The sequence below is a fragment of the Nomascus leucogenys genome, chromosome 8 (assembly GCF_006542625.1).
Source record: "Nomascus leucogenys isolate Asia chromosome 8, Asia_NLE_v1, whole genome shotgun sequence".
Lineage (NCBI taxonomy): Eukaryota > Metazoa > Chordata > Mammalia > Primates > Hylobatidae > Nomascus > Nomascus leucogenys.
The window spans coordinates 45,936,405-45,962,754 of NC_044388.1; the positions used below are offsets into that span (position 1 = coordinate 45,936,405).

At 49.8% G+C, this 26,350-nt stretch overlaps 1 protein-coding gene and 1 non-coding gene across 2 annotated transcripts in view; one reads left to right on the forward strand and one right to left on the reverse strand.

The window, feature by feature from the left end:
• SFRP1 (secreted frizzled related protein 1) overlaps positions 1-26,350 on the reverse strand; it is a 47,816-nt gene that overhangs the window by 19,879 nt on the left and 1,587 nt on the right. Inside the window, exon 2 of the mRNA XM_003269619.4 lies at positions 21,957-22,034. Within this exon, the coding sequence (XP_003269667.1) occupies positions 21,957-22,034 (78 nt within the window). The remainder of the gene's footprint in view (positions 1-21,956; positions 22,035-26,350) is intronic.
• Positions 16,501-16,607, forward strand: LOC115836450. The gene has a single exon (XR_004031533.1). It is a non-coding gene; the product is annotated as a U6 spliceosomal RNA (small nuclear RNA).

Below are 26,350 nucleotides of genomic sequence, written 5' to 3' on the forward strand. Positions count from 1 at the left end.
CTGGTGTTCTCGCCTACCCTGATTGTGATTTGTCCAGAGCACCTCTGGCGAATGCATATGTCGTGCCTCATGGTCAACAAATGAACAAGTTTCAAAGGGTCCTCATTTGTCTGAAGAGCTTGAAATGAGCTGCTAGGACAATTCACGAGACAGCTGGAGACCTTCAGAGCACTCAGGGCCAAGGGCGCAAAAGGCAGCCCCTCCATTCCTCTCGTCACTCTATCGGACTGGGTTGCCAAGGGCCTTTTGGGTAGCTGGTTGGTTGCCTCCCATATCTGCCTCTCACTGTCCCTGGTTTGCCTGCATGGCAAACGGCCTCTCACCCAAGGTGTTCAGATGTGTGCACCTTGTAGCTCTGTGTTTTGTAATGTTGGAAATTAGGTTTTGGCCATGCAGGGTGACTCAGGCCTATAATCCCAACACTCTGGGAGGCCAAGGTTGGGGGACGGCTTGAGCCCAGGAGTTTGAGACCAGCCTGGGCAACACAGCAAGACTCCATCTCTATATTTTTTTTTTAACTAGTCAGGCTTGGTCATGTGGGCCTGTAGTCCCAGCTACTCAGAAGGCTGAGGTAGGAGGATTACTGGAGCCCAGGAGGTCAAAGCTACAGTGAGCTAGAATTGTGTCACTGCACTCCAGCCTGGGTGACAGAGCAAGACCCTGCCTCCAAAAACACACAAAAAATGCTTGTTTGGAAATCTGAAATAGAAAAAAATAAATAAAATAAATTTTAAAATAAAATAAAAATAAGCTCAAGCATGGGAAAGCATTTTGAACATGGCAACCTGTTCCTCTTACTTTTAATTCTGTATTATTTGGACATTTTTTATTTTATACAATGTGAACACATTGCCTTTTTGAAACTACATATTCAAAAATAAATTATATACACAAATATACGTACAGAGTTATATACATGTTTATCTATGCTTTATTCATCCGTTCATTTATTTTATTTTCCTGGCTTTCTGTCCAATTTTAAAGTACTGCCCTGCCTTCAGGAAAAGCCAGAGACAAGCAAATAAAGATTTTTACACTGATCGGGTCAAAATAACTCCAGCTTTAGAAATTTTGATTCATTTCTCTATGTTATTTCAAGAAGCTCTCTGTGGCTATCTACGATCTCATTCTTCTTCATTCCACTCCAAAAGAATGAAGATTCCAACGTACCTCACAGATAAGAACACTGCTGAATTTAGATTCTTACTTTCATTACATGACCTTGGACAACATGAGCCTCCATCCTGTTTCTTCCTCTCTTTCTAGATGTAGATTTCAATATCTTTCTTTATTAAGTTTCAGGTCAGTCATGTCTTTGTTTCTCCTTCGCTTTGCTACAATAAAAAGTACTTTACCCTGACAAGTGTCAGAATTAGACCACCAGGTAGGCGTCACATCTACCTCCTCCTCCGAGTCCCTTTCAGAGTGTGTGTGTCTCCCACAGAATGGGAGTAGGATGATCTTTAGGCCTTGTCCTGCGAATAGGTCACGTTCTCTGCATTAGACAGAGCTGGTGGCCAGATAGGAAACCCCCGTGAGACCATCTAGACAGAAAACGTGCAGGCCACCGATTGCTGTTTCAGCCATGCTCAAGATTTACTTAAAGACAATCCAATGAAGTGATCAGAAGATCAGGCTAAAGTCAGCAGCTGAACTTGTAAAAATCATTCAGATCAACGCTATTTTTATAGAAACTAAAAAAAAAATTAACTCCTCCAACTGTCTTTTTTTCTTTTTTTTTTTTGAGACAATTTCGCTCTGTCACCCAGGCTGGAGTGCAGTGGCACAATCTGCCTCCCGGGTTCGAGTGATTCTCCTGCCTCAGCCTCCCGAGAGTAGCTGGGATTAGAGGCACCCACCACCACGCCCGTCTAATTTTTGTATTTTTAGTAGAGACGGGGTTTCGCCATGTGGGTCAGGCTGGTCTCGAACTCCTGACCTCAGGTGATGCACCCGCCTTGGCCTCCCAAAGTGCTGGGATTACAGGTGTGAGCCACCACGCCTGGCCAAACTCCTCCAATTTTCTTGTATCTATTGATGAGTTGGGCTAACACAAAGAGTTGATTAGAGCTTGTTACTTTGCTCAGCCTGACTGTTCCATCCAATCTACTGCTGTACACAAGGTGTCCTGACTGGGCCAGGGGACCCTCTTGGGGACTGCCTGCAGCTCCCACCAGCATTACCTGTTTGCCATGGCAAACTTTAAGATTGTCAGCAAGTAGAATCCAAACCTAGGCCCGCACATCTAGAGTGGCTGACAGGAGCCTCATCACTGAGTGAGGATGAGAACCTGGAGAATCCAAGAATAATAAGAAAGAGTCTGGTTCATTAGCCCAGACTCAGATGGAAGAGGAGGAGGACAACGGCAGCTCCAGGTGCAGCACAGTGGCTATTAGGAAACCGGCCACACTGTGGGAAGAAAGTGCCAGGTAAACACACTGAAGAGCTCTTTCACTAGAGGCTGGAACACACCAGGGCCCGGCCAACATTGCTGGAGGGCCCCTCCCACAGCGAACCCCACTTACACTGGGCACAGTGCTCTGGCTGCTCTGTGATGGCTGAGAGCGTCGGCAGGGACCCTCAGGCTGGCAATGGAGCTGCCGCTCAGGAGATGCTGGGCTGCAAACACCCACGGACCTCCAGCACGGCTGACAACAGCCAGGACAGCCACTCAGGGCAGCAGCAAATGAAGTGACCTGCAGGGCCCACGCCTGCTCACTCCACAGAGCCCAGGGAAGGTGGCATAGGGGGAGGGGTCTCCCCTGCCTCCTCTGAAGAGCATTCTTAGGTGAGGCAGAGGCAAAGCCTCCGGGAGCAGCTGGTAAGCGCAGGCAAGTGCAGGCTAGCAGGTTGACATGGCCCGCCATCGTGCGTACCCCCAGGCTGCGAGGCCAGGGCCGATGCTCCAGTCCAGGGAGAAAGTACAGAGTCAGTGTCTCATTGAGTTCACTCTGCCCGTCTTCCCTCAGGTCAGACACTCTTCCCTATGCCCCACAGATGCACCCCAAGAGTAAGTGGAGGCCAAGCCAGCCCAACACTTAGTCCCCTCCGCTTCCGACCTGGTGGCCTGTGCTGCCTGGTTTTCCACAATGGAGTTCCGGGTGAGATTTCCTCTGAAGAAAAATTGTGCTTCGTGGCACCTGAGTGTTTAACGAACGCGAACTTCACATATAGATGCACAGAATATTAAAGCACGATGGGATTTAAGAGGCCATCTAACCAAAGTCTCATTTTACCGATCAGAAAACTGAGGCCCAGAGAGAAAATGAGGCCCCCAGCCCCACAGCTGTCAGCATCTGAGCTGGCACCAGAACCACGACTCCCGACTTCCTGGAGCCACTGCTGTCCCCCGCCCCTCGTTCCCCATGCACTATTCCCTTCATGCACACATTTCTGGAAGGGTGGCGCCCCGGCCCCTCAGGTTCCAGCCCCATGGGCTCAATCTGCCTCCCTCATTTCTTCCACAAATGCAAGCAAGCCGCTCCCCACTTCCCTGCCAGAATAAAATGCCAAAAACCAGAGAACTAAGCCCCACTCCAGGCTGAAGAAGTGCAGCCCCAGCTTACTATCAGATAAGTCATTTCCTACAAGAAATGCGGCTGCAGTGAGGCAGGAAAGCCAGGAGTCGGGGACCCTGAGGCGAGCCCGCCTGGCAGCACTCTTCCCAGGACCACAGTCAGATAGAACAGCGGGGCTGTGGCCCAGCCCCCCAACCCTTCCAACTCAGGAAATGCTGAGCCCCCGCGAGTGCCAGGGAGTGCCCCTGCCACGTCTCCTTTGAAGAGCATTCTGGGGTGAGGCAGGGACCTAGGACAGACAGGTGCTCAGTTAGCTCGAGCAGGATGGCGGCTCCACCGGATGGGATGGCCAGGCTCAGGCTAGGGTCGGGGGTGCCAATGATCCCTCCCAGCTGCCTCGGGAAGTGGCCACCCTTTGGTGTCCTATGCAGAGTTTTGCGGTATGGGTCCCCAGGAACTCTCAGGCTGAGGGTTCCACGGGAGGAACAGGCAACGTTTCCACTCCAACGCAGGGTCCTCATTCTATGGACCCAGGCCGGGGGAGAGGGTGGGTGGGTAAAGCAGAAGCACAGAGTTTCCAGCCGGCCCAGACCCGATTCCTGGCATCACCCCACTTCCAAAGAGCATCAGGAATGGGGGGACAGGGATGGGGACGATGAGCCCAAGAGAGAGAAACACTCTGTGTTCCTCCCTGGGCTTGCCTGTTCCCGACTTCGAGTAATCATCCAAAACAAGGAAACCTGCCAGGAGATACATTAAGTCTGTAAGCGAAGAAGGCTCCAAGCAAAGAGCTGTCAGTCACAGGGAAAACCCAACACAATACATGGATTCTACTCCTGTTCCGAGGCAGGGGCGGTTCCCGCTCAACCTTCCCAGCACCTCCCCCGCTGCACACACACAGGGACACAACTGTGAAGGCAAAAAAGGATTTGTTTTTCAAAGTCACCAGGAAAATCGACACCAAGGGAGGCAGAGGGAGTGTAGGGCCAGTGGCTCCTCCTTGGATGAAGGAAGCGGGGCAGGGGGAGGGGGTTCAGCCCTGGGCCTGGACTTCATTCCACGTCCATGGGGCCTCCTTGCTGGCAACTGCAGGTCCGTTCCCAAAGAGTCACAGCCACTAGAATGCTCCAGGCCATCTGGCCTTCCTCCCCAAGACACGCAACATGGAACAACTCCAGGATTCTGTCTTTACACACCCTGGCGTCATCCCTTTCTTCACTGAAGAGGGGTCCACACACGAGGTCGGGGGCAGCTAGGAACTCATTTCAAGGGTGGGATTCATACACTGCTGGTGACCTAAAGAGATGGGGGCCCTAGCTGGCTCCTCCACCTTCCTCAGAAAGATCATCTTACATCTCCACCAGAAGGAAGGTTCACCCACCAACACAGCCAACTTCTGGGGAGAAGCCACTGGCCAGAAAGCACACAGTGAGTGCTCCAAGCGTGGCATCTGAAGGGCTGAAAAAGAGTCTTGTGGGTCATGCCTCTGGCTTCCTGCCCAGTGCAGGCCTCCAGGTATCGCAGCTAAGAGGCCGCCAGGTCTCTGAATAACGTCTACAGTGGGACCCGACCACGGAACAAGGCAGCCTGCCCCTCTGCTGAACAAGGTTTCATTTCCCCAAGCCCAGTTTCTCGGTGCCACACAGGAGTCTTCCCTTTGCTGGACCGCACAGCCTTGGCCCTCACATCTGTTTTCTTCCTGACACCTGCAGTCCTAAAAGGCGGACATCCTGAAACACACAGGCTTGTCCATTTGAAGGGGTAATATAGGGAAGAGAATGGCCAGGCCCCGGGAAAGTGGGAAATGCCTAGGAATGACAGGCGTGCCAGCTTGTTTTCTCTCACCTCACAGCTCCTCTTACACAAAATCTCTGCCATCGGCCGCCATGGCCGAAGCGATGCTGAGCGCTCATTCTAAATGCTGGCGTTGGCTCAGAGGAACGTCATGGAGAGTGGGTAAGAGCACCAGGTCATGTGCCACTGCAGGCTGGTGGCCCCGATGCATCCATCCCACCTGCACCAGGGCCTGCTGTGGGCTCTGTTCCCTCTTTGGGGGTGAGCCTGGCTCTACATCTCAAGCCTGGATTTTTCAAGCATCCTTTCCGATTTGATGCTTTCGATCTCAGGGTCTTCAGCTAATGTTTGTTCTCCCTGTGAGTCCACAGAGAAGGCAAGGGGATAGATGGGTGTGTATTATAATAACCTCTTAAGTTCTTTTTAAGCTCCTCTGAGAAATACATTACCATTACTATCCTGGCTTCAATTTGGTATATCTATAAAATGCATTCACCTGTTACGGTTTAAGAAAAGTGCAGCATGTGTCACAAATGCTTTGAGGGAAGGGACCACAGGGGATGCTGACAGCCTCCACATAAACAGGAAGCCCTTCCAGGGATGCCACATGGAGCTGTGAGAGAGCAGCTGGGACTTGCCGCCACGGGGTGAATGACAAGTTAGAGGAGAACTGCACTTTGTATGCTGGACATGGTAGCTCATGCCTATAGGCAGGAGGATAGCTTGAGGACAGGAGTTCAAGAACAGCCTGGGCCACATAGTGAGACCCCGTTTCTATAAAAAATAAAATAAAAATTTGGCCAGGCACAGTGGCTCACGCCTGTAATCTCAGCACTTTGGGAGGCCGAGGCAGGCGGATCATCTGAGGTCAGGAGTTCAAGACCAGCCTGGCCAACGTAGCGAAACCCTGTCTCTACTAAAAATACAAAAATTAGCCAGGTGTGGTGGTGCATGCCTGTAATCTCAGCTACTCAGGAGGCTAAGGCAGAGAATCACTTGAACCCAGGAGGCAGAGGTTGCAGTGAGCCAAAATTGTGCCATTGCACTCCAGCCTGGATGATAGAGTGAGACTGAATCTCCAAAAAAATAAAATAAAATAAAAATAAAAATTAGCTAGGTGTGATGGTATGCACCTGTAGTCCATGTACTTGGGAGACTGAGGCAGAAGGATTGCTTGAGCCCAGGAGTTCGAGGCTGCACTGAGCCATGACGGTGCCACCGCAGTCCAGCCTGGGCAACAGAGACCCTGTCCAAAAAAAAAAAAAAAAAAAACTACACGGCACTTTGTAGTTTCCAGGACTCTTCCAGACACTCTCATGTCTACACACCAGCTCTGTGGGGGATGCATGATGGCCATCATTCAGCAAATGAGAAAACTGTGGTTCCAAGCACTGCCCTTGGCCAAAGCCATGTGACTAGTAAATTGTGGGGCAGGAATGAAAACTCAGTTCTGAGTTTTAGAAAGTAACTGCTTCCAAACTGCTTCCCCATAGCAGGCTCTCTCCTACCCTATGCAGTGGAAGGGGCTCCTATGCCGTCCATCTCTGGGTTTCTGAGAACAGAAGGGAAGAAGCAGCAGCTCAGAGACACGTTCAGGAGAGGGGCTGAAAACGCAGGGACCAGCCCAAGAAGATGGCGCCGGGGCCACGACGTCCAGCAGTGCCCAGCCCTGGTCAAAGACCACTGATCCACAGTTTATGCAATGCACTGCCGTTTGCAGCGGTCCTAAGCCCTCCAATGCACCCCCAACTCAACCCTTCAATGAATGCATCCAACTCAGTTTTCATCTCCTCCACCCTCTCAGGCACATAGAGGCTTCCCTTCCCCATGCACCCAAGGTGAAGGCCGGTGTTCCCAGGGGCCTTGCCTGGGGAGCAGGAGGTGCCAACCAAGATATTACACCTAGAGAGCAAGTCACAGAGTTTTTGCCACAGACCAAAACCACCTAACTGCAGAGCTGGAGGAGACTCACAGATCACCTATGGTGACCCCTTCAACTCGCTTAAGGAAACAAGCTCAGAGATTTGAACTGACTGGCCAAAGTCACAAACAGTTCAGTAGCAGTGCAGAAATTAGATGCCAGGACTCCAGAATCTGTGCTATTTTTTTTCTTACTCCGTATTTTATCTTCTAACGCAGAAGTCTTTGTTTTTGTTTTTTAACAGGTGGGTAAACTGAGCCACCGAGTGCTTCAGTGACTTGCGGGCGCTGACACAGTAGGTGGTAGAACCAGGTGCTGGGCTCATGCCTGTACAACTCCTGAGGCTACACATGTTCTTTCCAATGCACTCTTTAAATCCTAGGGATTACAGCACCGCCTTTATGCCAATCCCTGCTAACCACTGGAATCTTCTAAGGAAGTGACTCCTGCCCAGAGAACCAGCAGTTCTAAATGGACTTGCTGCAAACACTGAAACCTAAACAAAAGAGGTCTATTTGGCACTCAAAGTAATAAACAAAATACCAAGACCATAGGAGTGTTCCCCAAACTTACAAAGATGGCACTCAGTTTGTATAATGGCATCAATGCAGAGAAATCCCTCCTGGGCTTCTCAGAAGCTCTTCTGGAGGATGGTGGATTAGCAGCATGCTCTAGACAGTGTCTCTCTCAAGTGCTGGGGGAGGAAGTGAGCCTCGGGCCTCACCAGTGGAGACCAAGTCCCTGGGAAGGCCAGGCCAGCTGGAAAAGGCAGCTGCCCAACACAGCCAGGCTCACCAGGCAGATGTGCTATGCACACACAGACAGACACGCAGGAGGGCACATGTACACAGCTCATCACACCACACACTACCCACATCTGTCTACACCCACATCTCACAGACTGACCCATACACAGGCAAACACAGACACAAACACACATGTGTGCACAGCAGGTGGCCCCTTGTATCCCCTAACTACACATAGGCATCGACAGACACCCAGATCTCACAGATATAACCCCACGTGCACAGAGGCACAAACACACAAACCACACACGCACCTCCCCTTGTCCCTTATTGTCACTGCAGCCTCTCCTGCCTCCCTCTTTCAGGGAAGCTCCAGACACCTGGGCTAACCCAGCCCTGCAGGCCCTCACAAATGCCATTCCCAGTGCGATGCTTTGGGGCCGGCTCCGGAGGCACTGTTCCTGCTGCCCCTGGTCAATAACAAGGTCTGGAGAGAAAAGTCAGGGCCATTTATGACGGATCCTAATGACAACTGCTCTTGGTAATGGCCAGCTCTGCGGTGACCCAAGTATAAGTTGATTACAGGCTCTGGCTCCTGCTCTGCACACGCAGAACACAAGTGTCCCGGGGGCACTGACCGCAGCAGATGGCCCCTTCCCTGGCGGCCAGGACAGCTGCGCTGACCTCACCAGCCACCTCCCGAGGGCTCCTTCAAGTGGGTGGCCCTGAGCAGGCCCAGACCCAACAGTCACCACCCTGAGCCCTCTCATAAGGGACGCAGCTCCAGGGCTCCTCCCTCCCTCCCACCCTCACTCAAAGACTCCCTGTCCAAAACGTCTCACCACTGATGTCTGCAGTTCTGTCATTAGGACTTCATTATTTGATTAATGAGGTCTTCCTCTTCTCCTCCTCTTCCTCCCATTTTTTTTTTTCTTTTTGAGATGGAGTCTCGTTCTGTCACCCAAGCTGGAGTGCAGTGGCGCGATCTCAGCTCACTGCAAGCTCCACCTCCCAGGTTCACACCATTCTCCTGCCTCAGCCTCCTGAGTAGCTGGGACTACAGGTGCCTGCCACCAGGCCCCGCTATTTTTTTTTTTTTTTTTTATAGTTTTAGTGGAGACGGGGTTTCACCATGTTAGCCAGGATGGTCTCCATCTCCGGACCTCGTGGTCTGCCCACCTCAGCCTCCCAAAGTGCTGGGATTACAGGCGTGAGTCACCGCGACCGGCCTTTTTTGAGGTCTTCTTTAAAGATATGAGACAGTCATGTTTTAAAATAGGTCCCCAGTGTCTCTGTGTTACCAACAAGGCCAAATCTCCATCCTGTAAGAAAGCAGTCAGGTTGCTGCACAAGCTGGCTTTTGCCTGTTTTGTCATCATTTCTAGATACTCACCACCACACCCTGATAAGCTAGCTAACAACAAAGAGATTCGCCACTCCCCAATGCAGCGTCACAGCTCCTGGTCTGATCTCCGCTGGGATTATCTTCCTAGGCCCACCTTTGCTGCCAGACAAATGCCTACCAGCTCCATGGAGGATAGCAGAGGGTCTCTCATCTCTGCAGCTCCCCTTGACCATTTCCTTGGAGAGCAGCTCCCTTCTGTATGCTCCCGTGGCTCCCAGCTCTTCTCTATCAAGGGCATCTCTGCATCCCCTGACGTCCTCTAGATGGTAAGGCATGGTAGAGCAGAACCACTTCCCAATCACACCCCATGACCATTTTCTGGACACTCACCAGCGTGGAGCCCAACACACATACCACACAGTCAGCCTTGACTGGGTCTCTGACATTAACATGAAATTAGGTTAATCCAGGCATTTCCTCCCCGAGGCAGGAAACACCATGAGGAGCAGCACAAAGGCACTGTGATCCAGGACTGGAGCACGGACAGAGGCACCTTGGAGAAGCCTGTGACAAACCCAAAGCTTCTGCCTCAAACAGGCCCCAGGAGTGGGGACAGCGAGGTACCCTAGTGTGGCCAAGGGCCCCCCAATACAGACGCCCTCACCCTCTCCTCCAAAACCCACCAGCTCCTATCTGGCCAGCCCGAGGCTCACTGCAGGGCTTCTCACTCTTAACACAACTTCGAAAACAACACACCCCAGGCAGAATTACACCTCTAAAAACTTCTGCTCCTGGACTCAGGTGTGCGGGTAAGAGCTATCTATGGCCAACAGAGTTTTCACCTTCCTTACCCAGGGCTTAACTCGGGTTCAGAGCACTTGGAGGCAGGAGACGGCTACAGAATTCTTTGCAGCGAAGACCCCATAGCAGCCCTTTTTGGCGTTGATTATTGATATGGTTAGGCTTTGTGTACCCACCCAAATCTCTCCTTGAACTGTAATCCCCAGGTGTTGAGGAAGAGACCTGGTGGGAGGTGACTGGATCATAGGGGCAGTTTCCCCCATGATGTTCTCATGATAGTGAGTGAGTTCTCACAAGAGCTGATGGTTTTATAAGGGGATCTTCCCCCTTCACTTCCTTCACACACTCTCACCTGCCACCATGTAAGACGTGCCTGCTTCCTCTTATGCCATGACTGTAAGTTTCCTGAGGTCTCCCCAGCCATGTGGACCTGTGAGTCAATTAAACCTCTTTTCTTTATAAAGTATCCAGTCTTGTGTAGTATCTTTATAGCAGTGTGAGAACAAACTAATACAATTATGGAGATTCCCTCTTCCCAGGCCCTGGGAAGAAATGATATCAACACTTCTGTCTACACAGCTAAAATCTCTCTGGATGTTGATTCTAGTCAACAGATGTGGTATAGACTAAGCAGGCCTCAGTAAAAGCCCAACGATTGTTGAATTATCTCTGCAAGAGTGCACGCCTTCTGCAGGTGGTTAGATTTTCAAAAGAAAACACATGCACAAACACACATCATGAGCCTGTTTTTAAATGAATGTGTGTTAAGAGTAAAGACCTGGCCGGGCGCGGTGGCTCACGCTTGTAATCCCAGCACTTTGGGAGGCCAAGGCGGGCGGATCATGAGGTCAGGAGATCGAGACCACAGTGAAACCCCGTCTCTACTAAAAATACAAAAAATTAGCCGGGCGTGGTGGCGGGCGCCTGTAGTCCCAGCTACTCGGAGAGGCTGAGGCAGGAGAATGGCGTGAACCCGGGAGGCGGAGCTTGCAGTGAGCCGAGATTGCGCCACTGCACTCTAGCCTGGGCGACAGAGCGAGACTCCGTCTCAAAAAAAAAAAAAAAAAGAGTAAAGACCCTGTAACCAGAGAGGCTGGGTGCCGGCTGGCATTTGGCACTGTGCAGACATCTCAGCTCTTAGTGCCTCTACATCTCAGAACAAAGGTCGGGACTCCTTCTAGCCAGCCCTGCATCCTGTGAGTGGAAGCAGCGGCTGCAGGGGTTAGGTGGAGGTGAAAGGCTGCTCTCAAGACTCAAGTCTTGGCTGTGCACTTCTCAGCACCTTCCTTGCCCAGGGCTGACAACAAGTACTTACCTGACTGAACTCCTTCCCCCTCGCAGCTATGCACTCCCTGGGTGTCATATCTGACTCAGGCCCATGGCCACAACCACATGAGGGACCCCTGAAACACATGGGCCATTCATTCCAACTGCTGCACCACAAGAACAGGTACAGCCTTGCTGGGACCTCGTCACCCTTTGAGCTGGGTACACAGAAAGCTGCGAATTGGAAGGAGCAGCTCCCCCTCCCATACCTTGATCCAGCCTTTGAGTCCTCACGCTGCGGGCCAGGGCTAAGCAGAACATAGAATGCGAAGCAAGTTGTTATAACTGACAAATGATAAACCAACATTCTCCTCTGTATTTATTTACCAGCTTAGATTTCATCAACTGAAGAATTACTACTTGTTTTGAGTCTTTACTCCCTTTCCCTCATCTCCTGACACCAGGAATGCCCTCCTCTACTTTCTCCATTAATCTTCAGCCTGACAGTTAGATCCTCGTCTTCTCCAGGCAACTTCCCTGAATTTCTCCAGGCCCCACCGAAGACCTCTCCCTCCTTCAGGCCTGAGGGCTAGAACTACACACAAAGGCATGTAAGTTACCAAAGAGCAGAGACAAAACAGCATGGCAAAGGCCTGTCTCGCCCACCAGATTCTTGGGGGTTTTGTGGGGGGGGGGTGTTTTTGTTATTGTTTCTGTTTTGAGACAAGGTGTCGCCCTGTCTCAGACCCAGGCTGGAGTGCAGCCTCGACCTCGCGGGCTCAAACACACATCCCATCAAGTAGCTGGGACCACAATGTGCCACCACATCTGGCTTTTTTTTTTTTTTTTTTTTTTGTAGAGACAGGGTCTTGAACTCCTGGGCTCAAGCAATCTTCCTGCCTCAGCCTCCCAAAGCACTGGGATTACAGGCACGAACCACCATACTTGGCCACCAGATTCTTAAGTGTGTCGAGGGCAGGAACAGGGTCCTCCATATGGGACTGAGACCAAAGGAAAAGTGGAAGGCGCCCAGGCTGTCTATGAGCCTGAGAGGTGAGCACAGCGGGCTGGCACAGCCGCCCTATGGAGTACAGCAGGAGGGAATGCGCTCTCCAGGCACCAGCTGCTCTCAGGGTTTAAAGTGCTTATCCAGGCTCGTTTCTAGCTCTGGTGCCACCGACATATAGTTGGGGATTTCCTTCAGCCATAAGCCATTCCCCAAAGCTGAATGCATCCGTTGCGGAAGACACCGGTGTGAAATAATTTTCAAAGAGCTCACAAAGAGAAGAGAACACATCTGAGGTAGTCCCAAAAGGAAATGTCCTGCAGAGAAAGCTGATGGAAGGGCTAGAGAAAACAAGAGAGAGAAAATCCCCCTCATAATCCTGCCTGAATGAGAAAGAACATCATTTAGGGAAGCTGGTTTCTCATTTTCTCCCCACTGCCAAAGTACTATTTTGGCATCTCTTTACAACTCACAGACATCCTTTCAGAATTTGTAAATGATTTCCCTTAATTCCTGCCCTACAGAAAATACCTCCTTTATGCCTCCAAATAGCTGCAAGCCAGTAAGCATCTATTACCCGCACATCGATCCCTAAGAGCTGTCAAATAGCCTCAGCTCTCATGCTTACAGCCCCCCAAACCTAACAGATCAACACCTTTTACATTCAAGACTCAAACATGTGTATATCGAAGCTCTGCACATGCACCGAGATCCCAACCCCAAAAGCCCACACAGACACAAATGTCACCTTCTCTCAGGAGTCCCCAGTTCCTGCTCCTGCCCCTTTGAGAAGTTGGGATGAGAAGGACCCAGAGTGCAGCATGAGCCATGGGAGCTACCCACAATCATCTTTAAACTCAGCCCTGCAGGAAGAGCCCCAAGGCTAGTGTGACATGGAAACTCCAGCATCTGGAGCTGGCTGGGACTGTAGGAACAAGCAGTTTATAATCCAGCAGTCTCCCTGAAAAAACCACTATCAACAATCACTACAGGCCGGTGCAGTGGCTCACGCCTGGAATCCCAGCACTTTGGGAGGCCAAGGAGGGTGGATCACAAGGTCAGGAGTTCGAGACCGGCCTGGCCAACATGGTGAAACCCCCATCTCTACTAAAAATACAAAAATTATCCAGGCATGGTGGTGTGTGCCTGTAATCCCAGCTACTCAGGAGGCTGAGGCAGGAGAACTGCTTGAACCCAGGAGGCAGAGGTTGCAGTGAGCCGAGATCACGCGACTGCACTCCAGCCTGGGCGACAGAGAGAGACTCCGTCTCAAAAAAAAGAAAAAAAAATTAGCCGATCGTGGTGGTGAGCACCTGTAATCCCAGGTACTCAGGAGGCTGAGGCAGAAAAATTGCTTGAACCCAGTAGGCAGAGGTTGCAATGAGCCGAGATCACACCACTGCACACCAGCCTCGGCGACAAGAGCAAGAGGCTGTCTCAAAAAAAAAAAAAAAAAAAAAAAAAAAAAAAAAAAAAAAAAAAAAAAATTCACTACGGTACCTTCCTTGGAAAGACCTGGAAGGATTTATTTCATCTCGTCCCCATCATCACCATTCATGTGTCCATCCACCCTCTCACTTAAATATGCGCTGCGGCACTCACAGAACTCGACTTATCTAATTCCCAAATGGGTCTCTCACAGCCATCCACTAGCAAAGCCAGAGACACTGGGGGAGTATCTGCAGCATTTTTTTTTTGCCACTGTCATTAACACTCAGCAGAATCCAGAAGACGACTTCACCCCCTACCACCATGACCTGGCCCCAGCTCCCAAATCAATCAATACGTCCAGCCCCCTGCCAATGTGGTTCAACAAATGTCTATTTTCAAAGAAACCTAAGCTGGCAGCTTCTGGTTCACTTTCCTCATAACTCATCACCAACTATTTGTGGGATGTGGAGGGCAACCGTCCTGAGCCTGCCCCCTCTGAATTAGGAAGTCCCCAGGTGCCAGCAGTAAGAGGCACTCAAACCCAGGGAGGCTCACGCTACAGGGGTGCCTCCTGCACACACTGATGATGGGGCAAGTCCCTCTTCTTGGTCACCCAGCCAGACAGACTGCACTGCCAGGTCCTCTGGGCACAGTGGGAGTGACAAGCACTAGCGGCAGGCCAGACCCCATACAGCAAAGCTGTAGTTCAAATATGTATTGTATGTGTCTGGCTTTCACACGGAGTTTGCAACCTGCCAGTTAGTAGTGTTTACCTTGGTAAAAATTCACGGGAAATCTTAGTCTGACAGGCCCGGAGTTTATTTTACTGCCAGATAAACAACTTTCTTTGATAAATCATCCGTGTGACAGTGTTCCTGAAAGACTAAACAAAGATTTCAAGCACAATCTATAGGCCTTTGAGAAGCCTTCCAAAGTGAAGGCATATTTAATTGGCCGCCCTAAGGTCGGGACAGGGCAATGGTCTGACATTTCTTTGGCCATTTGTTCTTCTGAAAAAAAAAAAAAAAAAAAAAACCGGATTGGGGCTTCCAGCACATTTCTGCAAAACTGGATGAAACTTACCAATATTTAAACGCTCATTCGCATTATAATGAATAGCCTATTTTTGGTTAAAGGAAGTGAATATCACAAGGCAGGTGTTGGGGTTGGGGTAGGGGAACGGAAAAGTGCCCCAGAGATCTCTCTGGAGATAAACGGAGGACAAAGTGAAGTAAAACAGCACAAAGGGGCTCTGAAGTCCCTCAAACACAGGCCCTGCTAAATTAGAAGAAGAACATGTTAGGTAGAGTGTTTCTAAAAAACACACAAATGAAAACTTCAGTGGTCCTATCCTGGAACACCAGGCAGTCACCGCTCCCACATTCAGCCCTCATCACTGCCTGGAGGCTTCCAGGTTTACACTGACATAAGGATGTCATCTCACTGAAACCCAGATCTCCTAACTTCTAGTTAGGGTTTGGCTTTCTGAGGGGGAGTTGTTTGTTATTGTTATTGTGAATTACAGCACCTTGAAGCTGCATAAAGCAGTTCTCTTTGTGGGTTTTGTTTTGTTTTTGAGACGGAGTTTCGCTCTATCACCCAGGCTGGAGTGCAGCAGCGCAATCTCAGCTCACTGCAACCTTGGCCTCTAGGTTCAAGTGATTCTCCTGCCTCAGCCTCTGAAGTAGCTGGGATTACAGGAGCCTGCCACCACGCCCGGCTAATTTTTGTATTTTTAGTAGAGATAGGGTTTCGCCATTTTGGCCAGGCTGGTCTTGAACTTCTGACCTCAGGTGATCCACCCACCTCAGCCTCCCAAAGTGCTGGGATTACAGGTGTAAGCCACCGTGCCCAGCAGCCTAAAGCTTTTAAAGGTCTTCCAAATGGGTTTTTTTAAAAGACTTCTTCAGTTTAATCCTCCGTTAACCAGAGAATTAACTAGCATATTCCATTCTTCTCCCTAAAAAACTTTCCCCCCAACAAGCTGATTTCATTAGTGCTAGAACTTTCCTTCCTAGGCGAATGTCATCCTAAAACAATTTTTTCCAATAAGAAGACATAATAATTATTACAGATTGAATAGCCACCATATTCCAGGAACTGTCCACACTTGATTAAATCCAATTCTCCCAACACAGTCATGTAGGAATTCTCATCCATAGTTTGCTGATGAGGAGCAAGGCTCAGGGAGGTTAAGAGACTTTCTGGTGGTTGCTTAGCCTATAGGGTAGGGATTTAATCCAAGTCTGTCTGGCCCAGAGCCTGTGTTCTTTCCATTCTGCTACACTGCCAGCTTTCCCACCAAGAAGGGAGCCAATGATTGCTGAGCTCCTTCTGTGTGCTGGGCACAGACATCCGTCCATTTAAATTCTACAAACCCTAAAGGTAAAGGAGCACCTGATGCCCCTGCCCAGGAAGCTCCTCAACTACCGTCCTGCATGATGGGTGTGAGAGGATGGGAAGGAGCAGGGGTGTGCAATCTGGCCTGGATGCCAGGGAAGTGCTGCTGGGCAGTAACAGGGATCCAGGTAGAGTGCTCTTGGGTCACTGAATGCCTAACTCCTTTATTTTTTTGTCTTATTTCCTTCAGTCAATAACGTGAGGGCACGGACTGGCTGATCTTTGAGGTCCTATCCAACTCAACACAGCTTTACAATGGCAAAGTGGTACAGGGGCTTACTTCAGTAGCACACATGGTAAAACTGGAACAACACAGAGAAGATTCACATGGCCACCGTGCAAGGATAACACGTGAGTTCATGACGTGTTCCGTATTTTTAAGGAATAAGATACAGTCTTCAGCAGCACAGCTAGGCAATTATAGTTAACAATAATTTATTGTATATTTCAAATTAACTGGAAGAGTAGATTTGGAACATTTCCAACACAAAGATCAGTGTTTCAGGTGGTAGATATCCCAATTACTCAATTTTTTTTTTTTTTGAGACAGAGTCTTGCTCTGTTGCCGAGGCTGGAGTACAATGGTGTGATCATGGCCCACTGTAGCCTCAAATTCCTGGGTTCAAGCAATCCTCCCACCGCAGCCTCCCACGTAGCTGGGACTACAGGCGCATGCCACCATGCCCAGTTAATATTTAATTTTTAATGGGGATGGGGTTTCACTATGTTGCCTGGGGTCTTGAGGCTGGTCTCAAACTCCTGACCTCAAGCCATCCTCCTGCCTCACCCTTCCAAAGCACTGAGATTACAGATGTGAGACAGCAGATGCCCAGCCCCAATTACCCAGGTTTGATCATTACACATTGGATGCTTTTATCAAAATATCAAACATACCCCATAAATATGTGCAACTATTTTGTATCCCTTTAAAAAATTTTAAGTGGTACAGGTGAGCAACGCAGCACCCAAAGAAACGGGCAGTTCGCATGAGCTGTGAACAGCCCCCTCATCCCACTCATCCCTTCTCCCTCTTTCTCTACCTACCTCCAGAAAAGCTTCAGAAAATAAGGGTGAACTTATTTCTCCATGTTCACCATGTTTAATTGGCTGCCCAGTTAAACTCCCCTTCTCTCCACTCCCCTTCTTATGAGAGTTTATAGTCATATCCAAAGATGAGGACATGATGCATAACAACATAAGCCAGATGCAAAAGGACAAACACTGGCTCGGCCTCCATCTCTTCACTGCCTACCCACCCCCTACCCTCCACTTCCCATGCACAAGAAGGCTGCTCAGAAAGAGACACAGGCTCTCAGCTGGGACTCACGCCTCTAGTGCACTGAGCAATGGGCCAATCTCAGGTTTTTATGCACATAAAACATCCTAACAATTAGCTCCATTTTGTGCAGATCTGTGGATAGGATATGTATCTTCAGTAACAATAAGACCCAGTTGTTTTCCACCTATCAATTCCACCCCCAGGGTAACAATTCCTTCCATGTCTAATTTTACTTTGACTGAATGAGATTCTGGATGTTGGGGCTTCTTTTAAACATGTATACATGTATATGCTCAGTCACCCAAAACAGAGCATGTAGTTTTCCTTGAACTTGATACACAAGTTGCCAACATCCACCTTGAAAAGAGCCTTCTCCTTTTTAAAAAAAAAAAAAAAAAAAAAAAAAAAAAAAAAAAAAGAAGTCCATCATGCCTGTAATCCCAGCATTTTGGGAGGCCAAGGTAGGGGGATCACTTGAGGTCAGGAGTTCAAGACCAGCCTGGCCAACATGGTGAAACCTCATCTCTACTAAAAATACAAAAAATAGCCAGGTGTGGTGGTGGGCACCTGTAGTCCCAGCTACTTGGGAGGCTGAGGCAGAAGAATCACTTGAGCTGAGATCATGCCACTGTGCTCCAGCACGGGTCGAGCGAGACTCAGTCTCAAAAAAAAAAAAAAAAAAAATTCCAACATCCACGTCCCGCATCCCCTGTCATTCATACACTCAGCTGACAAACTTTCATTTTATGCCTACCATGTATAAGACACTGTGCCAGGGACTATTTGAGTGCAAATAGGCCTTACTTTACTCATTCCAAGATACAGATTTTCTGCACATTTCTGCAAGAAGTATGGTTTTTTTGTTTTTTGTTTTTTGTTTTGTCAGTAGTGCAAACTGAACAGTGTGTCTCACAATTAACAGGCATCTCCCACCAGGTAAAACATGGCATCAGATAGAGAGCCTGCTCTCAGGCAGCCTGCAGGTGCTGCAGTGACTGTGCTAGCAGCCAGTTTGCTTCAACTTTGGGAGGAAACCCAAGGTTTAGTTTGGAAAGGCTGAGCCTACTTTCTGCAAGAACTCAAACTGCCCATCAGAGTAAAACACTGTCCCCCAAACAGCAGCACAGTCAAGACACCTTGAAAGAAGTTGGAGGCAGAGTGAGAACAGATTAGTGGAGGTACGGACGTGCAGGAAACTGAAAATCTTTCTACTAGGAAATACTCCCTAATGCTAACTGTGAAAGCTGATGTTCTTTTCCTTCCTATTTGACTAACCTTAGTGTTGCATAGTACAGCTTTTCTCTTTATGAGGAAATATATAAATGGAAAAAAGGAAAGTTTCTAGAGGCAAAGAAATCCTTTCCATAGAGAGAAAATACTGGGCTGAAGAAATTGCCACCTGAACTCTCAAGCTCAAAACACTGAAGAAAGCAGTACAAGTGGAAGCTCTGAACTCTCCTAGCAGAAGTATATCACCATGCAAATTTCCCCCAGAAAAGCTTACGGGTGTTTACAGATACTACAGAAGAAGCTAGAGAAAGTGGCCAGAGGCAGGAATTAACCTCACCACAATTATAAATAAATCAGATCCTCATATCCCTGGGATAAACCAACCCAAAGGGAAGACGGCTGTGGGTGCTGAGCTGTTAACAGCAGGATGATTAGTGTGGCGGCTTGCAAATACTATATTGGGCTATTTAAGAGGCAAGAGTGGCACCCTGTTGTCACAGAGCAGGAAAAGCAGAGAGAGAACAAAAAGCAGAGCCCTGCAAGCTGATGGAAGCCGGCAGGCAGGCTGGTCGCCATGTTCAATGCGGTGACTTTGCCCGTCTAAGTCTTGGCTCCCACATCTGCTGCTTGATCCAGGCTGATGAGCTGCATTCCTGAGCATCAGCACACAAGCTTTTCTGCTCATGTTTTTTTTCCTGTTGGGGAAAATATGTGCCCTGAACTGAGGGGGTACAGTGCAGGGCTGGAGACACGAGTGACTAAGCAGATCTGCCAAGGGGTTAAAGCGCACTGCATGCCAAGAAGGTCAGGGGTCAGACATGCCCAGCTCCACAGGGGCTGCTGGAGACCACAGATGCAGTGGCAGGGGGACGAGGGTGCTGCTTACCCAGGGAAATGCACCCCTTGTTCCCGGAGCTCACAGAGAGCCTTCTAGCAACCTGATGTCTTCCCACTGGGGATGTCAGGGCCACTTAATGCAAAGTTTGATCCCTGGAGGAGGGAGTCAAGCATTCTCTTTCTTCTCTGCTGTGTGTCAGCTTGCATTGTTCAATTTCTTTGTTTCCTAACTGAATCCCATCAGTGTGGCTGACTGCCTCACTTACTTGAAGTGAGCTGAGCTAGGAAACACGTTTCTCGACAAGGCTGCATTCTCTGAGGTGCTAAGAAGGGCAGAGCTAAGCTCAGCCCCTGCAGAGAGAGAGAGAGAAAAAAATCCCTATATATTGTTTTATGAGAACATTACAGACAAAAAAACAAAAAGGTTTCTCCTGCAACCAGCTCAAAGAAGCCTGCCATACGCCATACGCACACTAAGGAGGTCAGCGCCTCCGTGGCGGAGGCCAGCGGCTGTGCGTCGACTCTTAAGTGAGGAGGGCAGGTGGCAGAGTGTAAAAGGACTCCAGTTGGGAAAGTCAAATTCCATCTTTATCAAATAAGAGGACTGGATAAGATGACCTCTGAGGTCCAGGAGGAACCCAAAAGTTCTGTGAACCCAAGAAGAAAATATTGTCAGGGCTAAAGGAATCCAATCCCAAACAGCTAATCACTCAGATTCCACAAACCCTGATTGGCTATCGACATGAGATCCTCCGTCCTCTTCTGTGTACAGAACGCTGACTGATTTGGCAGGTGCCTGCTGCCATGGGAAGAAGATGTCCATCCCAGATGAGTTACCTGAGTGCCCTCTAGACCCCTGCCCTGAACCTTAAGGTCAACCTTGCCAGATTCAAATTCTTTCCCAAGGCTTGCCTCTTCAGCCTATGTGGCAAAGGGTCTGAATCCTCCAACTTCTTTTTTAAAAAATAATACTCATGTACTACATTTATTTACAGGAAGAGTTCCACCCTCAATCTGCACCTATAGAACTCAGAAAGCACTAGGTATACAGGGAATCCTCACTGACAAATTTGAGTTAATGCAGAAACAGACAAGTAGCTCACACTGCTGCATCAATCTTCCCCATGCATGGAAATAGGATACGCCCTCTCCAGTTTAGCTCTGGTGGCCATCTACATCCAGCTTCCATCTTCATCCACAATTGCAATACCCTGAGAATGACCCTGTCGTGAGGCATGATGCCCTCCGACTTGCATGTGTCCTCCCACTTGTGTGCAGCTTACTTTGACAGGGCTCTTTGCAGGAACAAGACCCTTCCGTGTACTTTACCATGTTCGATTAATGAAAACATGGACTGGGATGCCTCCGAATGGACTCACATCACCTATCTTTACAGTTTTCCAGATAAGAATTCTGTAAGAAATCCGATCTCAGGGACACAAGGCAGGAATTATGAGAAACACATTGTTCAGCATCACGCTGATCCTTCTGAAAGTGTGGCTTGGCTGGAGCCACTTCTCTGCATCCATGTCAGATAGAGGTGAGAGAGAGGGAGCTAGCCCTCCAAAGGGGTGCCGTTTACATTTACTTTTCTCAGAGGAGAGACTCTCAGGGTGTGGTGAATTCAGGTCTTCTGCAGGTCAGACTATAACAGACCATCCCTGAAAGGCCCCAAGGTCCCTGCCATCTCCCCCACCTCCCCCTGGCCCCCACCAGCTCCTCCTCCTCCTGGAGCTGCGAGTGCTGGTTCAGAATTCTCTTTCGATGGAGAGTGACTTGGGAAGGAGAGAGAAAAACCACACTACTGTGGGGATGTCCATTTTCTTTGCCTGACAGAACCTAATGAGGACCCCCCTCCCCCTCCCCCGCTGCTGAATCCCCTAAGCACTGAAATCTCCCCTCCTTGGGAAGGCACCCGGAGGTCAGCCATTTAAATCCTGGACAGAGTCATGCTGACACCTAGGGGTAGACGTTTAAAAAAAAAAAAAAAAAAAAGAGCCAGTCCAGAAAAAACCGGGCCCAACCAGACACGGGAGCAGGTGGCAACTTGTACCTCCTGCAGCTTCCAAGAAGGAGCTGCTGTCCTTCCCTGCTCCTCTCAACCTGTCCCCAAATCAGCCTCCCTGCATGCCTAGAGAAAATCCCCAAAAATCTGTCCAGCGATCCCCCACAAAGTAGGGCAAAGTATGGCCTTCATAAAAATTGGCCAGTTCTGGACCCTGTCTAGTCTCCCATCTGTCTGAAAAAAGCAGCTATTTGGAGAGGAATGAGGTAGAGAATGTGGAAAGCTGCAATGAGATACACCAGCAGGGCCTCCGTCCGGCAGGGACACAGACCAGGAAGTTCCAAACCTTCCAGAGGCAGCTAGAAACGCTTTCTTACCAAACTCGCTGGCGCAGAGATGTTCAATGATGGCCTCGGATTTCAATTCGTTGTCACAGGGAGGACACACCGTTGTGCCTGGGAAAGGAAGTAGGGAGAAACGGAACTGTAAGTTACAGAGCAGGAAGGAAGCAGCCCCTGGGGAAGAGATCGGCCCTGGGTCCAGGTTGAAAGTGGCTAAAGGTCTTCTGGAACATCTGAAGGGGACCTGAGAATTGAAAACAAGAAGCCTTGAGCCCAGGGTCTACAACCAGAGCAGGCGCAGGTTTCTCGAAACATTTTGGCCCAGAGCTGCTAAATGTGACACAGTTATTTAAGCCAGCATGACCTGAGGCTGGGTGGGGGCAGGTCACGTGAATGATGACTTGTGGGGCGCTGTGAGTGCTGGGAAAAGCTTGCTTACAAACCCACAGAGATCTCTTCCCGGTGTTTGTTTCCCATCCTCTCCCTTCTCCTTTCAATACCATCCTCCGATTCCTGCCCCCTTCCCATTTCCACACTCCCAGCTAGCCTGCTGATCCCTCTGACCAGGTCTCCAGGAGCCAAGAGAGAAAGAAACTCAGCCAGACTCACAAACTCCAGCCCTCGGCCCCTGAACACCTCCTCTCCAAAAGGGCCACCGCAGCAGGAGGCCAGGGCAGGCAGGCGGGGTGGGGCACTAACAGGCGCTGCCAAATGGGAGGACAGGGCTGGATAGGAAGGGGCCCTTCAGAGGCTCTTTCCTGGGCAACTGTGAAGTGCTTTGAAGAGGAGGTGTGTGGGGGCAGACGTGCATAACACTGGGAGGCAGCTCCACTGCCTGGGAGGAGATGTCTGAGGCCAGGGCAGAAGCCTCCTCCAAGCCAATATACTGCTGAAGTCAGAAGATCCAGGGGAGGTAAAGGACCCCCGCTTCCCAGGACAGAGGGAGAGCGGGACGGCCCTTTCCTCCAAGGCCTGAAGTGGCTTATAATCATTGTCATCACCTTCACCTATCAAGCAGCCTGGAGCTTATCGACTGTCTAGGAAAACATCACGAGCACATTCTAGGGGCACCCCACCCCCGGGCACAGCACAGGAGGCCAAGCCAGGCTGGAGCTGAAGAGCACAGGAAAGTCACCCCCGACCCTGCACTCGGGGAGAGCAGGTGGGGCTTGGTGTGCTTGCAGCCCACTGCTCTTCGCCCTCCTCCACCATGACTTCTGTGGCAGCATCTCCCTCCCCATCAGCCCCCTCTATGGCTCAGACATTGAAATAGGAAAAGGCTCCCTAAGTGGAAGAGAAGAGGGGACCTGCAGAGCACCCCCAGTTCAAGGCTGCCCTCAGGACACAGGTGGCCCATAGACCACTCCCCATTTCCAAGCAGGGTCCCTGCAGGGCCCAGCAGAGACCCCATCCTTAGTTTTTATTGACACATTCCTCTCCCACCTTTACTCTGCACCCAGGAGCAAACACCTTCCAGATTCTCAGTGCAGTTAAGAACCACGCTCCCAGCAGGCAGTGGCATGACTGTCCTTAGCCTAGATGCTGGAAATTTGCTTTGCACCCAGAACTTGAGACTGGGTTCTAGAGGTGGTAATTCTCACAAAGGAGACAGCTTACCACAAATTTTGCATTATGGTTTTTGCTTCCACGTGGGGAAAAGGAAGTGTGACAATATGGAAAGGACCAGGTTACTTGCACAAGGAGAGTGAACTGTGCTTTTGGGTTTTCCTTGTTTAGGTTATTTTGAAAAAGGAAAAGTGGGAGTTACACAAACACACATTGCAACGTTCTGTGAATACAATCTTGACCAAATAGTGAAGTCAGGGTGATCCAAATATAAAGGGCACATCTCTGCCCGCTCCACACACTCACTTTATCTCCTCTGGACACCTGAAGTTCGCCTGAACCAACTGGCCAAGGAGGGCTCTGCACTTCTCAGGGACATTTTCCTCAGTCCTGTCAATTTGGACTTCAGTGCCTCTCAGAATGGCAGGAGCTCGTTGGGGTGGGCTCTGTGTGTTTTTACCACAGCTTTCCCCTATCTCGGCTTTTCTAACGGCTGACTCTGGAGCAGCCTGATCCAGAGAGAGAAAGAGAAATGTGTGATGTGGTATTAACCTGCGCCTCGCTGGTGCATCTTGGGGCTCTACAGGCTGCCTCTGCAGGAAAAATCCACCCAGCATCCTTCTGAGAGGTGGAACCAAATCGCGGTTTTCAGGTGTATTTAAAATAATGTTTAAAGCAAATGAACAAAAAAAGCAAAGGTTTTGTGTTTATTAATATTTAAGGGTGTGTGGAGGAGACAGCCCAACAGCTGAATCAGGATTAAGTGATATTTGTAATATATCAATCCACACACGCACAAGTGCTTTCTCAGTCTCTCTCTCTCTCTCTTCTCTCTTTCCCTCTCTCACACACAACTCCCACAATCTTCCCTGGCCAGTTCCTGGGGGGACAAAAAGGGAGCCCTAAGGAAGGCTTTCTGGGGAACAGAGGGCTCTGTGGGCTGATTAAATGCACAACATGCCCAAGCAACAACAAAATCAAACCCGATGTGCTGGCTCATACAACTTCAACCAGTAAAACCAGGCAGAGAGGGAAGCAACAATGCATCAGCCTGGGAGTTCACAGTTCTAATGGAAGTGCCAAATTTAGAAATGACTTCCCTAGAAAAAGAGCAATTGCCTCTTCCTTAACAGGAGCTGCTATAGCTTGGGTATCGGCCTTTGCAGGGGAAAAATGTCAAGTCATTTCTCATTATCAGGTTTCTCCTTAATAACCCATGACCACGGAGAGCTGGCCAATACCCCAAAACTGAATATGCCCAAGTGTGTGAACAGAAACCAGTATGCAAAGATACGACACTGCTTTGAAAATGCATTTTAATTTTAAAGAATAAAAGCATAAAGAATAAACAAATAAAAGAGTAGTGCATGCATACTTACTCTCATTGGAAAGTACCAGTTACTACCCCACAGCCACAAACCATAAGGTTATGAGATCAGTAGTCTGGTTTGTCTTGACCTGCCCTCTACACACCTACACACACACACACTCCCCACCCTCCCCTCCACAGGGACCTCACAGGAAATCACGCAGGGCTCCCTTACACCAGGGATTGCCGTCCTGGGGAGGGTGGTGTGCCATCTCAGGGCAGAGCCTCCCACCAAAACCCTGAGGGGAAAACCAGTCCCAAACCCCACTCCCGACCGGCCCTCTCCCCACTTTTCTCTTTGTTCCTCAAAGACCTGTCTTGGGAGGGTGACTACCTGAGCGTTGCTGGGAGGAGTGGAGGAGAGTGAGGACGGTTCCAAGCCAGGCTTGAGAAGGGCGCCGACCAGTGGAACTGCAGCCAAGGGGCAAAAGGTGTCCGGAAGACAGCGATTATGGGGTTTCCCCATTTCATCACAGCCTTTTGGGGGCTGGGGTGTGGGACTCTTTCCTCTCTTCTGCAGGCAACCCGTCCAATGCCCCCATGTTCCCTGTGGACTGCAGCACCTTTTCCGCAGTCGATCCCCCTAAGGTGTCCACTCATGTCTGCAGACGGTCCCAGAAAGAGACCATCGGTGGCCATTGGGAATGGACTCCAGGTCAGGGCTGGGCACAGCCTCTCAGGGCAGGGCCGGGCTAATCCCTGCTGGCTGAGGAAGGGGAGAAGGAAATTCCCGCAGGCTGCAGGGGATGGGTGCACGCCAACAGAACACAAGGCGCTTTGTTTGCTCCAGGTAACTGCTCAGTTCTCGCTCGCAAAGTGCAGATGCATCCGCTACCCTCACTCCACTCCCACCACCAGAGTTGACCCTGAGAGCAGCGGTGCCCAGACCTGGCCACTGCGGGCAATCAGTGCCGTTCCCATCCAGCCATCCAACGTCAGTCACTGTGGACCCATCTCCACCCTCCCTAGAATAAGCGAAAGCATCCAAAATTTGGGGTAGCCCTTTCCCCAACCTGCCCGAATCCTCACTCTGAGAAGCCAGGTGACTGCACGTCCCTCTTTTAGCATCAATAACAGAGGTTAAAGACACTTTAAGGTGAGCTAAGTGTAGGCAGTCGTTCTCCCCCACCCTAAAGGCCCTCCTCAAAAAGCCCTCAGGAAGCCTGCGTCTGTGCTAAGCGCAGCTGGGGTACAGCTCCCCCATCCCTGACCCTCTCCACACAACAGAGCCTAAACTTCGCTTCTAAAGAATTCTGGGTTGAATTTACTTCTATAGAAGTCAGGCCTGTGATGTGTATATTTTATACTTATATTTATTTCATTTTATTTGACTTCCCAGGATTTTTTTTTCTTCCCCCTCAAGAATTGCTCTTTAAACATAAGGGGGTTCTGAGAGGAACCTCGGGCCGGTCCCTCAGGCTGTTAGGAAAGTCTCCAATTTGCAGAGCCGCTCTCCCCGGGAGGAGATGAACAATGAGCTAATTACATTTTTATC